At 34.2% G+C, this 16151-nt stretch overlaps 1 protein-coding gene and 1 pseudogene across 2 annotated transcripts in view; one reads left to right on the forward strand and one right to left on the reverse strand.

The window, feature by feature from the left end:
• The first annotated feature begins 1546 nt into the window (after positions 1-1546).
• Positions 1547-1684, forward strand: LOC145286643 (U2 spliceosomal RNA; annotated as a pseudogene).
• A 6788-nt stretch (positions 1685-8472) lies between these two features.
• The window catches only part of LOC145286003 (protein Dr1-like), an 85115-nt gene continuing 77436 nt past the window's right edge, over positions 8473-16151 (reverse strand). For both annotated transcript variants that reach the window (XM_080134601.1, XM_080134600.1), the window contains exon 4: positions 8473-8681. In XM_080134601.1, coding sequence (XP_079990727.1) covers positions 8523-8681 — 159 coding nt within the window. In that variant the 3' untranslated portion in view covers positions 8473-8522. The remainder of the gene's footprint in view (positions 8682-16151) is intronic.

The following is a 16151-nucleotide window of genomic DNA, read 5'->3' on the forward strand; positions in this document are numbered from 1 at the left end:
GTACAATGGGGAAAGGAGTGGCTGGTTACTTTTAATGCATCTAAAACCAAGCTTCTCTCTTTACATCATCAACGTTCTGATCCCCATCTGGCATCGATTAAAATGAATGGCTCTCATCTTGGGGAGGCCTCAAGATTTGACAGGCTTCTGGGCTTGACCTTTACTCCTGATCTTAAATGGAATACGTACATCAAATCTGTTGCCAAGGCCGCTGGAAAAATGGTCGGATCCTTCTATCGATCCAGTAGATATCTCACTGCTGATGCAATTCTCTATCTATATAAGAGCCAGATACGCCAAGGATCGAATACTGTTGCCACATATGGGCAGGAGCTGCTAGAAAAGACTTGTCCTGCCTTGATAGGGTTCAAAATAGACTTCGTGACCTGGTGGGAGATGTCCTTTTCTCTTCGCTGCAACCTCTATCTCACAGAAGAGATGTTGCGAGTTTGTCTCTGCTTTATCGTTATTTTCATGGAAAGTGTTCGACTGAGCTTCAATCTATGGTCCCCCCTCGCCAAACTTTCACAAGAAACACTAGACTAGCTGAAAACATTATCAATAATTTTCCCCACTCTTTATCTGTGCCTAAACCTAAACATAGATTCCATGATCAAAGCTTCTTTCTTAGAACTGCACGCTTGTGGAATTGTCTTCCGTTTTCCTGCTTTCCAGCTGTCTATAATATGGTTGTCTTCAAGTCCAACGTGAACAAGTTTCTGATGAGCCGTTCCACTTAAGTTAACAAATTTACCGAACTTCCATTACTATTGATTACTATATTGTCCTTTTGACTACTCTACACTCTTTAACCCTTATCCTTGAGTGGCCTATCGGCCTTGTTAAGTGGTGACGCCTATGTAAAAAAAAAAAAAGAAAAAAAAAAACTAGGCAATTTTATTTTTTGTATATTTTTTTCTAGATTCCCCACTTCCCCAACACGAACTGTTTTTCTTCCAAATTCAAGAACTTTATTTTCCAATGAATTTAACTTTTTTCACACACACACATTTTAATAAAAAAAATAAAAATAAAAATTTTGTACACGCACACACAGAAATTGTAAATATATTCTTTTTTGCAAAAATGCTGAGGGTTTTCATTAGAGTCCACAGAGTGAATGAGGCATTGTGATGAATGTTGCCAGTCAAGAGTAAAGTCGCCAAAGACTCCATTTTCACTTTAGTAACAAAAATCCTGCAACACTCCCCATCCCACTTCTTGTATGGCCTTGTGCCTAAGTTTGTTTACAAATGTTAATTTTTTGCTTTTATTTTTTGAATTTCTCACTATTTAATTGTAAACTTTTTTCATTACGGAAATAAACTATATAAACAAGATCTGTTCCGGCAGATACTGCAAGCAAAGACCATATGTGGGCGCAGCCCAACATATAAGACCTTGGTCAATGTAGGGGCAACCCGTCATACCAATTGTCACTATCCAGCTCCCCTACTCCCCATGGAGCTGACCCCCATTTCCCCTTCACTCCTCACATTAAAAATTGGTCTTGTGCCTAATTAGCTCGGTGGGGAAGCAAATAAATACCCTTTTCTTGGCCTTTTGGCCAAGATCAAAGTGTAGTATCTGTTCTTACTACATGCTGTACTTATGTTTGTAACTTTGTGATATAAAGTGGGGGATCACTTTTCTGTATTAATTTAATGTAAAATGATCACCCACTTTACAACCAGTCAGTCTCAAAGCCATTCAAGTCATTCTCCAGATCATTCAAGTTGTTTTTGAAGGATTCCAGTTATTTTTTAAGCATTCAAGTCATTCTTAAGGTCATTCAATTCACCCTTAAGTTCATTAAAGTCATTTTAAGTCATTTACTTTTTATTTATTTAAGTTATTTCAGCCCATTTTTCGGTCATTTTAGTTTATCTTTAAGAATTTCATGTCAATCCTACATTCATTCATTACACGAGAGCATGCGACTAATGGCTCTCGGCCTTGTTTTTTTTTCAAACGGAAGGTATTCGTAAATGAAAGCAGTTATTGTATACAAAGCAGTTATTGTATACAAAAATATAATTATAATTTAAAAATCTGCATAAGAAAATATGATTTTACTAAAACAATTTTGTAATGTAAAAAACATTGTATTTTTATATATTAAAAAAAAAAAAGTTAAAATAATTAAGTGTGCATGTATAAAAAAAAAAAAAAAAAAAAAAAAATGGAAGAATCAACAAATTCGTTCTTACTAAAGTGATAACAGAGGAAATATATCTTTTCTGGTAATAAAAAAAATTAAAAAAGAAAAGTTTGTTTCATTTTTTTTTTTTTTTTTTGTAGTTTCCAAAGTTTGTAATCAAATGATTACTAATATAATCGTGGAAGCCATGTTTGTTTCAATCGCTGGGCTGTTCTTTTTGAATGAGGTTTTGGTGCATTCCAGAATGGCAGAATATGTATTTGTCAGTCAATGAGATTGTGTGAAATGTGAGGAGGAAGAAATTGTTTTGGGTAAATATAAGGAAAGATAATGGTGTGTATAAACCAGAAAATTAGGGCGAAACCCCATATATGACCCTAATGCAGAAAACCTCCCAGTATCGAATGATAGTGGGAGTAGTACTTTTTTTTTTTTTTTTTTTTAAAGGGGAAAAAAAACCCAGCTACTTCCATTGTATTTCTGTGTGATTGTGATGTCACTCCTATGAATAAATGTAATGTTCCAATGTTATGAATTAATGTGTCTAAAATTTTGTTCTATGGTTAAATAAGGTAATGGCTAATAGTGTAAACCTAATAAATTTGTATGTGTCATCTGTTGTTGTAAACCTATGATATTTTGGTCCAGAGGGAAAAAGCTGCAGCTCTTATTATATATAGCGATGAGGTTTTTATTTATTTTTTTTTTAATTCTAATGAGAAAATTAGGTTTTGAAAAAAATGGTCTAAGTGTAAATTTTGCACCTGTACTTATTTTAACAGTTGAAAAGAACAAATTTAGCTTAAGTTTGCAATAACAATTCAGCGATATGAATGGCCAATGGTGGAAAAAATCCAACGTTAATCAAAAGGAATTTTTCATCCAGAAAGTATGCCATTACTCCCTCTCTAATTGTCACATCCCTGATAATTTAAGTAATAAATCTATAATGGGTCATTCCATGTCAAAACACTAGAATAAAGTTGAAATCTGTACTCACTGACACCGTATTACTTGAAATTTGGCACAATTATTCCCCTTCATGAGTTAGGAGAATTTGCTAAATTATTTACCTTACTGTTCGGATTTTAGGGGGGTGGGGTGTAAAATTTGCATACTTTGCTTCTAAATTTATGCCACAAAACGTCACAGAATTTCAGTGTTTTATAAAAAAAAAAAAAAAAAATACTTCCATACATTCAATATTTTTAAAATTTGGCAGGAAGAGCATTTAGGGACTGTAGAATCCGAATATTTAATTATTTTAACACCATACCTGGTAGAAAAAATTTTGCTCACCCAAAAACATGTCCCCCAAATCATCAATTTTTTTTTTTTTTACCTATGTAGCTTACGGTCAGTCTAGAGAAAATATGTCCTCTTCAATTTTCATAATTTTTTTTGATATCTACTATGCCTGCTTAAATTCTCAAAAAAAATTTGTGAGGGTTTCTAGCCTACTTTAGAAGATATGGCCCTGTGAAGTTTATCTTTTTTTCCCTATGTACGTGTGGTAATTCAGTGAAAGACTGATAAAGACAATCATCCTAACCCTAACCCAAACTTCTCGTTCATATTGTGTTAAGTAATTTCTTATTCAATAAGATAATCTTTGTTAATTTAAAAAGAAAATAATTTAAATATAGTTTGCAGATATTGCATTTTGTATGGTGCGGATAGATTGTCTTTAACAAGTGATAAACATTGACTCATGCATTAGGATCAACATTTTATAGAGTTTTTGTAGATGGCATTAAACGTTAATTTCATTATTTTCATGAAACAAAAATGGGATTTTTTTTTTGTTTTAAATGCATGTGAATTTTAAAACTTAGAATATTTGTAATTGGTACTAAACATTTTTTTTATCCATAAGAAATGTTTTCAATTTCATCACTTTAAAAATTATTTATATTTTTTTACAAGTTTTCAAAAAGTTATTTTCATTAATCTAAAACTCTTTTTTTCATTTAGAAGAAAGTGATAACAATATACAAATTTTAAACTATGCTGTGCACCAAATTTTGCTGTGTACATAGATTAATTTGTTTTGTATACAATTTTTTGCACTTTGGACAAATGATAAATTCTACCATTTGGTGTTGTAGGGACATCAATAGTGCACAGAATATTTGTTAATAGCACAAAGCATATATCCTTAAAATCCTCTTTCAAATAAAATGAATGTGATAGAAGAGCTGGATGCACAAACTTAATCAGCAAGTCCTTATTTTCCATATTAATTTCTAGGAGCATGCCAATCCAAATGTTACTGTCATACCTGCAACAAACATATTCTAAAACAACAAATTCCATTGGTTTTTCTTCAACCTCAATAGAGAAGTCATATATCAATTCATAGTTTTCATCTTCACTACATTGTTTCATGGCTATTTTATCTGTCGAGTGGAATAAATTGATGAAAACTTCTTGTCCCTGGAACTGTGGATGCATTTTCAAATCTAATAGTGAGACTTCTCCTTGCTTCCTCAACTTCCTTTTTTAATCAAAGTGAATTTGATTCCTTCAATTGTAGATTTTCTGTTTCTGTTGGAAGGATTTGTTTGGAATTTGGTCTTTGTAGACTTTCTTTTTGAAGTACGGCACAATCACGTTGACACACCGGTTCTTGCCAGATCACCAAAGTTGAGCAACATTGAGCCTGGCCAGTACCAGATGGGTGACCATTTGGGAAGGCTAGGTGCTGTATGTACCTTCTGGGAAGGTTGGGCGTGGGGCCAGCATCCTCACCCTGAAAAAAAGAACTCCTCGCTACAAAAGTTTTAGATGGCCTGTGCCCCTCAAGGGCGATGGATGGATGGATAAGCCTTTGAAAGTTTAGATTGAAAAAAAAAAAAAAAAAAAAAAAAAAATCAAAAATTTACTTTTGTCATGTGGGCCATTCCATATCAATTCACCCACCGACACCGAATTACTTGAAATTTGACACAAATATTCCCCTTCATGAGTTAGGAAGACTTGCCAAATTATTTGGTCCTAAACCTTACTGTTCGGATTTTAGGGGGGGGGGTAAAATTTGCATATTTTGCTTCTAAATTTATGCCACCGCAAAGCGTCACAGAATTTCAGTCTTTTATAAAATTAAAAAAAAAATACTTCCACATATTCAATATTTCTGAAATTTGGTAGCAAGGGCATTTAGGGGCTGTAGAATCCGAATATTTAATTATTTTGGTAGAAAATAAAATTTTGCTCACCCAAAAGCATGTCCCCGATCATCAAAAAAGATGACATTAATTTTTACATAAAAAATTAAAAATTATGCAAATTTACCGGTTCTGCCTTTTTTTTTTTTTTTAATTATCTCGAGATCTTGTAAACACTGATTTGGTAGCATTGTATGATCCTCCTTTCCATATCAGATTAAATCAGTTTTGTTGCATACTTCCCGTCTGAAGACAACTTTTCATCACGAGTGTAGCCAGGTTGCTTCTGAACTGAAGAGAATACATCAGAAGGTCTTTAGTTCACAGCAGCATTCTGATATCTTCCTGAATATTGTTACAAGTTGGCCATGGTTGAGGACGCTTCTTGACATTGATTCAGGATTTCACCGAGGTAGACAAGGGTGATGTGATTCTTAAGTTGTATTCCAGACCACATGATGTTAAGAGGTCAATTAGTTTCCAGGTTCCTGAGATGGAACAAGTAGACTTGTCTTTGCATGATTTGCATATAGATGGTTGCTCTCATAATAAAAGAATAGCATCCAGTGCTGAGTTGAGGTTTGTAGTAGAAGCTTTCAAAACATACTTCTGGCGATGTTCTGAATGGAACCAGCATTCTACTTTGCTTTAGCATAACAAGGAAGCACCAATGAAGTCTGTGAGTGCCAAGTCTTTTGTCAGCTTTAGGATCTTTTTCAGGAAAAAATATTAGTTCAATGTTATATGTGGCACACAAATCAACAAAGATGGCTTCTGTTAGCAGTCCTTTCTGAAACCCATCATGTATAAAGATTTCTGAAACCCATCATGTATAAAGAGAGATTGCTGTGGATTTGCAAGACTAGAATCTAGCTTACTAAGGGATGATGTTCATTCAGCAACTATTGAGAATCAGGTGTTTGAATGGGTGGCATATCAGGCATATCTTTGCATGATTTTACCGTTTGAGAAGTGCAAGGATTCAATTTTTTTCAGAGGTTTCTTGGCGACATGCTTCATCAACTCAAGGATCCATTTTTATATCAGCAGTCCGAAGTGCTTGATCTCAGTGAAATTATTATCCAACCCAATGGCTTTACTAATCTTAAGGCCATTGATGCTGATAATGTATTTCTGCTCTTCAAAAGAACGACAACATGCTAATATTAATATATTAAATTAGTATTAATATTTAATAAATTATTAATATTAATATATTAAATTAAAACAATATGCATTTATTCTTGGTGAGGGTATTGTTAGAATTCGATGGTTGATTCTTTTCAGCCCAATGCAATATCCTTTTCAGTTGTCATTATATAAGCATTTGTGACCACCTGAAACACTCGTTTGGAGATGCTATTGTCACTGTAACCAGCATCCAATGAAGTCTGAGTGACAAGTCTTGTCAGCTTTAGGATCTTTTTCAGGAAAAGATATTGGTTCACAGTGTTATATGTGGCAGACAAACCAACAAAGATGGCTCCTGTTAGCAGTCCTTTCTGAAATGAGTGGGGTGTCCCAACGGTGTTTATTTGGCCATCGTTATTCACTGGATTGACTTTACTTTGATTACACCTGCATAACCTTTTGCTGAAAATAACCTTTCAAACACCTTTAACTTTTCTTTCGTACAATTCCAAGTTTGTTGATTTTTTTACAGATATGTGCTTGTCGGGTTTATAATTTTTTTTTTTATTTGAAAAACATTTTGGTACAGTTGACAATTATAAGATGCAAGCATTTGTCTGTATGATCTTTTCGTACACACAGTATGTTTATATACCATTGTCACTGCTTGTTAGATTGGGATGGTATTAAGAACTGTACATAATTATAGGTTAGTAGGGGGGGTTCTGTAATAAAAAAAAAAAAAAAAAAAAAGTATTTTCATGAAGAAATCAAACCAATAATTTAAAACTACATTTTTATCATTTGTGCTTATACAGTTAACATATGTATTATCGTGTTACAGCTAAATATATATATTATAAATATATTATAAATATATATATCTTGTTGCAATACTGGTTCTGGTTGGAACACGAAAATTAAGCAATATTGAACCCCAGGAGTCGTTAAAGGATGACAACTTTTACATTCTACAAATAAGCATCCTGCAAAAAATCACTTTAATAATAAAATTGAAAAAGAGGTATGAATCTACTTTTTCCTCCTAGAGATTCAATCATTCCCTTGTTGATTTAAAAAAAAAAAAAAAAAAAAATTATAAAAACCATAGTCATTAAATATGCAACGAAAATAGAATATAGGTAAAAATCAATTGGTATATAATAAGAATTTCAATCAACCACAAATTGGGTCAAGTTCTTTTCACAAAATGAAACTTTAAAATTTTCAAAATTACTTGACAGTTTTGAAAAATAAGTTTTACTTTAAAAATAATTTCACTTTTTAAGCTAAAAATGTTGCAAACATATCAATGTACAATCTGGTAAAATCTTAGTTTTATTGCAAAGGATTTGAAATCATTCTCTTCCAACAACAATATTATCAGTATCAATGTGATAACATGTAATGAAGATAATTGTTACAAAAGTTGATTACACAATAGAAGGTTATGAAAATGGAATTTGATTGCATTTGGAATTCAAGGTTTGTTTACTTTGACCAAATTTGAAGGATAAAATTTAGTAGAAAACATTAGAAATGATTTAAAAATACAATTTTAAATATGGTTAACTAATCGAAGAATTGGAAAGCTGTGTATTTAGTTTTTACAATAAACAATGCATTCACTGTCCCAGTATGGCTTTGGTAGGAAGTCAGTTAGATATAATGAAAGATGATGTCAGCATTAATAATAAAAACGTTAAAATTTTTTTTGCTTTCATGACAAAAATGATTTGCAAGCTACGAAAATTCTGTTGATACATGGCTTCTTGGCAAGTTACAAGTTCATGAATGGAAAGAACTTAACAAAGATTTAAAGATAATCAACATAACACTAGAAACATTTGAAGCGACATTACATGATATTTGTAATAAGATTTGAAGGTATATTACATTACATAATGATATTTCTAATAGTTAAGATTTGAAGGTATATTACAAATTGTATACTTGGTGTCGATACGAAAGGCAATAATACCATTACAGTAATAGAACGGAAGAGAACAAATGTTTAAAAATACATTCTTTAATTTATTTTTTTACTGTACATGAAATGTCTCTTAGGAATAATCATCATCTTCCTTATTTTCAGATGCTTGTGGAATCGTCATCTGCATAAACGGTTGTTGCTGCTGCTGTTGCAGTAGTTGTTGTTGTTGTAAGGCATTTTGAACCTGAAGCCATTGCTGTTGCTCAATTTGTTGTTGTTCCAGACGAGCCTATATATGAAAGAAAGCAGAAAAACATTCACTAAAAATCAGCGTTTTTTTCTCATTATTTGTTGTTTGTAATATCCTGTGGTGTCGTATTTCTGATATTTTTATTAAATATAAACTAAAAAATAAAAATGTATCTATATATAAATGATAATAAACTTTAAAGAATAATAAAAAAAACAACTTTTTTCTGATTGGTCTAAAACTTTTGGTTATTTGAAGCCGCCATAAAAATAGAAATAAAAGAACTGCCATCTATTAGCATAGCTAGAAAGCAATCCTTCGTTTTAGAAATTAGAAGAGCATCGTCACCAGTAACCCCCAACTACAAACAAATATACACAGATTCTTCATCATGACTGAAACTGAGTGCCCCAATGCTGCTGCTGTTCGGGAGCCGCCATTCATGAAAACTGCCGCCAACGGATGATTAAGCATAATTAAAGACGAATTTGTGATCCGAAACATCACAGTAGAAGCCACTAAATTCTATCATGTACTCTCTAACTTGCCACCAGAACTTGTAGAACAATTACCTCCAATTCTAATAGAAAAGAGAAGCAACGAGGAATTAAAAGTTGCCGTCATTGATATCTACGAGAAAACCAAACCTGAATTATTCGCCAAGTTAATGAGTGAAACGAAAATAACCAGTAGACTCTCACACTATCTACGAGAATTAATGACAACTGCTACTAAAGTCGGTGTAGATGATGATTTAGTGAAGCATAGGTTCATACAAGCCCTGCCACCCACAATCTCGCCTGTTATGATTTAATTTGTTGTTAAGAGTTATCCCCCTTGGGATTGACATTCATAATAAAAGCGCCCTCTGTTTCATTTTCCCGCTCGATCCTTTCAAGAGCGTACGTGTATTTTACAGTTAATAAAACCTTTCTAAAAGGCAATTCTTTACTTACTGATACTATTCACTTCAATTTTATTAACTGTAAAAAAAAAATAATGGATCGAATCTTACGTCCCGACAGATTCAAGGTGGAACCTACATGCCCTAATTCCGAAAAATCCTATAGGCATTGGAAATTAACCCTCCAGAATTATATCCGCTCACATAATAACGGATTAATCGAAAACACTTCAGATAATTTCTTTGCCTTGATCAATTGTATTTCAGCCTCTGTTTTCGATTTAATAAGCGATAAAACCGACTACGATAGTGCATTAAGAACATTGGACGCCGCTTATTTAAAACCTGAAAATATTGTTTATAATAGATATCGATTGATGACGACGAAGCAACAAACAACACAAAATATAGATGCCTTCATACTACAATTGGAAATGCTTGCCAAAACATGTAACTTCGAAGCGGTTTCTGCTGAAGAAAACAAAAATCAATACATTCGGGAAGCTTTCATCGGCGGAATTTCTTCTTCGTCCATCCGACAACGACTGTTAGAAAAACCCATCCTGATTTTACAAGATACATATGCCACGGCCAGATCTCTTGAACAAGCAGAAAAGCATTCGATAAGCTACGCAAATAACTTTACTGTAGCAGCTACAAATAATCCTTCGGGCTACAATCGTATAGCTGTGACTAAAGAAAATATGCATCCAAAAGGGGTTTGTTTTTTCTGTGGAAAATCACGTCATCCTCGATATTTATGTCCTGCACGAAACGCCGAATGTAAAAAATGCAAAAAAAATGGTCATTGGGCTAAAGTGTGTAAATCTTCTATTTCTAACACTCATACTGCTGTTCTTTATGACGACTCTGACTACCCCTCACCTTCTCTATCCTGACTAGGAACTAACTCCAAAGATGTCACATTCACTCAATGCCAAATTAACGGGCACTTCGTGAACGCTATGGTGGACTCCGGCAGTGTAAAAACATTCATTAATGAAAATACTGCTAAAAAACTTAAACTCTTCACAATACCTAAAAACAAAACTATAGCTCTGGCTGCTTCCGATCAACATGCTAAAATAACTGGCGAAGCTGTCGTGGATTTAATACTGAAAGATAAAACCCATTCTGGAATAACAATTGAAATCATTGAAAACCTTTTCATTGATTTAATAATCGGAAAAGATATTTAAAAAAAATATAAAAAAGTAACACTTAAATTTGACGGTCCTAGAGACAAACTTATAATTGGAGCTATAAACACGAATAATTTTTTTCCTACCATAAACGTTCCACCCCCTCCTCTCTTTTCTAATCTTTCTCCTCATACTACTCCTATTGCGACAAAATCCCGACGTTACACTTTTGCCGCCAACAAATTCATAAAAGAAGAGACTGCTAGAATGTTGAAAGAAGGCATAATTGAACCTTCGATATCTCCGTGGCGAGCGCAGGTTCTTGTAACTTCGAATGAGAATCATAAGAAAAGAATGGTAGTCGACTACAGCGATACCATCAATAGATTCACGGAACTAGACGCTTACCCAATGCCTAATATCAATAAGATGGTAGACGACATCGCTCAATATAACATCTTCTCTACTCTCGACCTAAAATCTGCTTATCACCAAATACCTATAAATCATGCTGATCGTAAATTCACTGCGTTTGAAGTAAGTGGCAAACTTTTTCAATTTACTCGTCTTCCTTTTGGCGTCACCAATGGAGTAAGTGCTTTCCAGAGGAGCATAGACTATATTATAGAAAAAGAAAATCTAACCGATACCTTTGTGTATGTTGATAACGTAACTATATGCGGAAAAAAATCAAGAAGAACACGATTACAATCTTCAAAAATTCTACAAAATTGCTAAACAATATAACATCACTTTAAATGAAAATAAAAGCATAATTTCTTCTAGTTCTATTACTCTACTCGGCTACACCATAGAAAATAATCAAATAGCTCCCGATTATCAAAGACTAAAACCATTACTCGAAATGCCACCTCCGCTGAATCTTAAATCTCAAAAAAGAATAGTTGGAATGTTTTCCTATTACTGCAAATTCATTAAAAAATTTTCTGATAAAATTTTATTACTAAATCAAAACAAAGAATTTCCACTACCTCCATCTGTATTAAAATCTTTTCAAACATTGAAAAATGATCTAAAAGACGCCACTTTAATAACGGTAGATCCAAATAAAGAATTTGAAGTAGAAACGGACGCTAGTAACTATTGCATTGCTGCAACACTAAATCAAGAAGGTCGTCCTATTGCATTTTTTTCAAGAACTCTCAATACTAACGAAATTAAGCACCATGCAGTAGAAAAAGAGGCAGCCGCTATTGTAGAAGCTCTCCGTAAGTGGTGACATTTTCTACTCGGCAGGCACTTTAAAGTCATCACAGATCAGAAGAGCATCAGCTTCATATTCGACAATAAAAGAAAATCTAAAATTAAGAATGACAAAATATGTCGTTGGCGTATAGAATTATTCCAATACAATTTCACTATAGTTTATCGACCTGGACCTGAAAATATTGCTGCTGACACATTCTCTCGCATCTCTGCTCTTACTTACAATCTACAAGATCTTCGTGATTTACATAAACAATTATGTCATCCTGGTGTTTCAAGATGAAGCCATTTTATAAGAACGAAGAACCTCCCTTTTACTTTGGATCAAATTAAGAATATTACTGACTCTTGCTCATCCTGTCAATTACTGAAACCCAAATTCGCCAATACCAATGGAGGGACTCTCATTCAAGCCATATTACCTTTTCAACGATTAAATCTTGATTTTAAAGGCCCTCTACCTACTTCTATACATGGCAACAAATATCTACTTACTCTAATTGATGAGTATTCCCGTTTTCCTTTCGCTTTTCCTTGCAGAGATATGACAAGCAAAACCATTATCCACTGTCTAAACAAACTCTTTTCAATTTTTGGTTTGCCTGACATGATACATACTGACCGTGCTTCTGATTTCTTAGCAAGAGAAATAAAGGATTTTTTACACAAAAAAGGAATTGCTACTTCTAAAACAAGTAGGTATCATCCTGAAGGTAATGGACAGATTGAAAAACTCAACGGTACCTTATGGAAGGCCATTCAAACAACATTACATTCTAATCAAATGAAACTACCTTATTGGGAAGACATACTACCGGACGCACTTCATTCAATTAGATCATTACTTTGTACTGCCACTAATATGACTCCCCATGATAGACTTTTTAAATATAGTCGTAAATCTGCTTCCGGAATTTCAATTCCTTCTTGGGTTAAACCAGGCCCAATATATATTAGAAACCACACTAAAACAAGTAAACATGACCCTCCTGTAACGCCTGCCACCCTAATAGATGTCAACCCCCACTACGCTTATGTTCAACTACCTTCTGGTACTGAAACCACTGTCAACGTTTGAGACTTAGCTCCAAACTCATCAAATGAAGAAAACTCTAATAATAATCCTACTACTTCAGAGACTTTATTTGAACCTTCTACTAATGAAAACATTGGTCATGAGGAAGACAAAAATCAATCGTCTGATCTTGAAGAAAATCAGATTTCACCAAAAAATAATACTGAAAATCAGCATTCCTGCCAATCTGTGCGGAGGTCGTCCCGAGTTCGACAATTCCCTAGTAAATATAAGGATTTTGTGACTAAATACTGAAAAAATTGCAGGTTGGGTTCATATGTTATTTGTAAATAAAATGATTCTTATGTGATTGTAAAAAAAAAAAAAAAAAAAATTTGTCTATAATTAATTACCCCTTACTTGAATACTTTAGGACGGGGAAAATGTTATGATTTAATTTGTTGTTAAGAGTTATCCCCCTTGGGATTGACATTCATAATAAAAGCGCCCTCTGTTTCATTTTCCCGCTCGATCCTTTCAAGAGCGTACGTGTATTTTACAGTTAATAAAACCTTTCTAAAAGGCAATTCTTTACTTACTGATACTATTCACTTAATCACTGCTCAAAAAGACCTCACTTTGGAATAATTAGGTAACCTGACCGAGCAATTAATGCCGATACTGCAAAGTGAAGTATCACATAGACACAGGAGACAACAAGCCAACCTTTTGTAAAGTTCGTCAACTGTCTAAAGAAAAATTGATGCTACTAAAAAGGAATTCACAATTTTATTACAAGCAGGAATTATTAGACAATCTACCTCACCATGGGCATCACCACTCCATATGGTACGAAAGAGAACACCTGGTGAATGAAAAGCTTGTGGTGATTATAGATTTCTTAATGCAATCACAAAATCTGATCGGTATCCTGTCCCACATATACAAAGTATTTCTTCTAAGCTGGAAAAGAAGGTGTTTTCAAAACTGGACTTATTGAAAGCATACCATCAGATAAATAAGGATGGTATACAGAAAACTTCAGTCGTAACTCTCTTTGGTGCATATGAGTATTTATATATGCCCTTCGGACCTCGAAACATTGGAGCTACCTTTCAACGCTTCATGGACAATATATTTATGAATGTGGAGTGTGTATTTATTTATATCGACAATTTGTTGATAATGTCCGAATCAGAAACATCTCATATAGAAGATTTAAAATGTGTTTTCCAAATTCTCAAAGAGAATAATCTAAAATTATCCCTTAATAAATGTGAATAAATGTGAAGGACTGAAACCTATGGCAGAAAAAATAGAAATTAATAAGTCCCCTGAACCTAATGAATCAGCATCGTTGCGAAGATTTCTCGGAATGATAAATTTTTATAGAAAATTAATTCCGAAATCTGTTGATATAGTGTTACCACTTAGTGAATTTAATAATTTACATCCTAAAGACAAATCATTTAAATTTAGTGAAGCTGAAAGAAAATCTTTTACTGAAATTAAAGAAATTTAAGCTAATATGACTTCCCTTCCTCATGCGATCTCCAGTGTTACCAATTATTATTTAGTGACTGACAACTCTAATTTTGCTGTTGGTGCTGGTTTGCATCAGATTGTAAAAGAGGAACCTATTCCTATAGGTTTCTTCTCTAAGAAATTGAATGACAGTCAAAGTTTTCTACGCTTGATTGTGAATTATTAGCCGCTTATCTGGCCGTACTTCATTTCAAGTAACAAATTGAAGGCAGACAGGTATATTTATTCACAGATCACAAACCTTTGGTGTCAGCCTATAAGAAATCAATGCCCATGAAATCTGACAATGTTATTTGTCTGTAATTACAGAATATGTGTCTGATATTAGGAACGATACGAGGAAGTGAAAATATCGTTGCTGACTGCTTGTCTCATCCTGCCAATGCAGTTTCTGTAGACGTCTTTGATCTCCCTACCTTGGTGGAACAACAAGCAGCTGATGATGAAATTAAAGATTATTCTGATAAACTTAAGTCCTACAAATTTTCTCCAGATTCAGAACTCTTATGTGACATTTCAACGCCGTGCCCTTGTCCTTTCGTATTCAAGTCATCAAGGAGAGCTATCTTTGATCAATTTCATGCTCTATCACATCCAGGAACAAAAGCATCATTGAAATTGATCAAATCAAGATTTTATTGGCCTGGAATGGATAAGATGATAAGACAATATTGCAAGGAATGTCTCCAACTTTTTTTTTATTATTACATTTTCACCCCAAACAAGGCAAATTGCCACTTTGGTGTAGGGGGCTACTATCAGGGGCAACAACTACTGGGGTACTATGTAGGGATTTGGGCAGCAAGATGTCGGTTCACGTTACACTTGAACTTCTGCACGTCAGTACTGTTGGAGAAGCAGGGACCTAGAATGGAATTCCAGAGTCTAGCGGTTCTGGGGAAGAAACTATTGGAGTAAAAAGATCTTTTACATCTAGGGATCTCTACAGTGTGGGGGTGGGATTTAGCAGTCTGTCCGGTTTGTCGAGGGTGTTCACGTCGTGGGGGCACAAGTGATTGCAGTTCGTCAGAGCATTCACCACTAAAATACTTGTAGAAAAAATGCAACATTTCGTCGATGGGACAGAGGCTGAAGCTTAGATGCCAGTTCAGGGCCTATCAGGTTTGCGACTCTCTTTTGAACCTTGTCAAGGAGCGAGAGACTAGTAGTAGATGCACCAGCCCAGAATCGTCGTTGGCCATTGCTATGGGTGGTAGAGAGGGTTTCTTGTAATTATTGAATGAAACTAGTTTAGTCTTGGCAGCATTGAACGCGACCAACCACTTTTGTCCCCATTCCACTACAGATTGGAGGTCTTCCTCTAGTGTTTCTGCCATTTCCTTAGAAATGTGTTCATTTGTCTTCCTGTCGTGCCTGCCATAGAGTGTAGTGTCATCAGCATATATACCCATCTCAGAGGCAATTTTGTCGGGGAGGTCATTTATGAATATCAGGAACAATAGAGGTCCAAGGATAGAACCCTGGGGCACCCCCGCATTTATATCATACTAGCAATCGGTGCCCGGCGTTGCCCAGGTGTTTTGAAGTGTATGCTGAGAAAAAAAAAAAAAAAGGTCAATTTTTTTAAACTTTGACCCCTATTATGACCTCTTAACATTTATTGTTTAGGGATCAAGTAAAGTTAATAAGTTAGATCCATGTCCAAGGAATCTATA

The sequence above is a fragment of the Euprymna scolopes genome, chromosome 10 (genome assembly GCF_053919585.1).
Source record: "Euprymna scolopes isolate OS-2025 chromosome 10, ASM5391958v1, whole genome shotgun sequence".
NCBI classification, from domain to species: Eukaryota; Metazoa; Mollusca; class Cephalopoda; order Sepiida; family Sepiolidae; genus Euprymna; species Euprymna scolopes.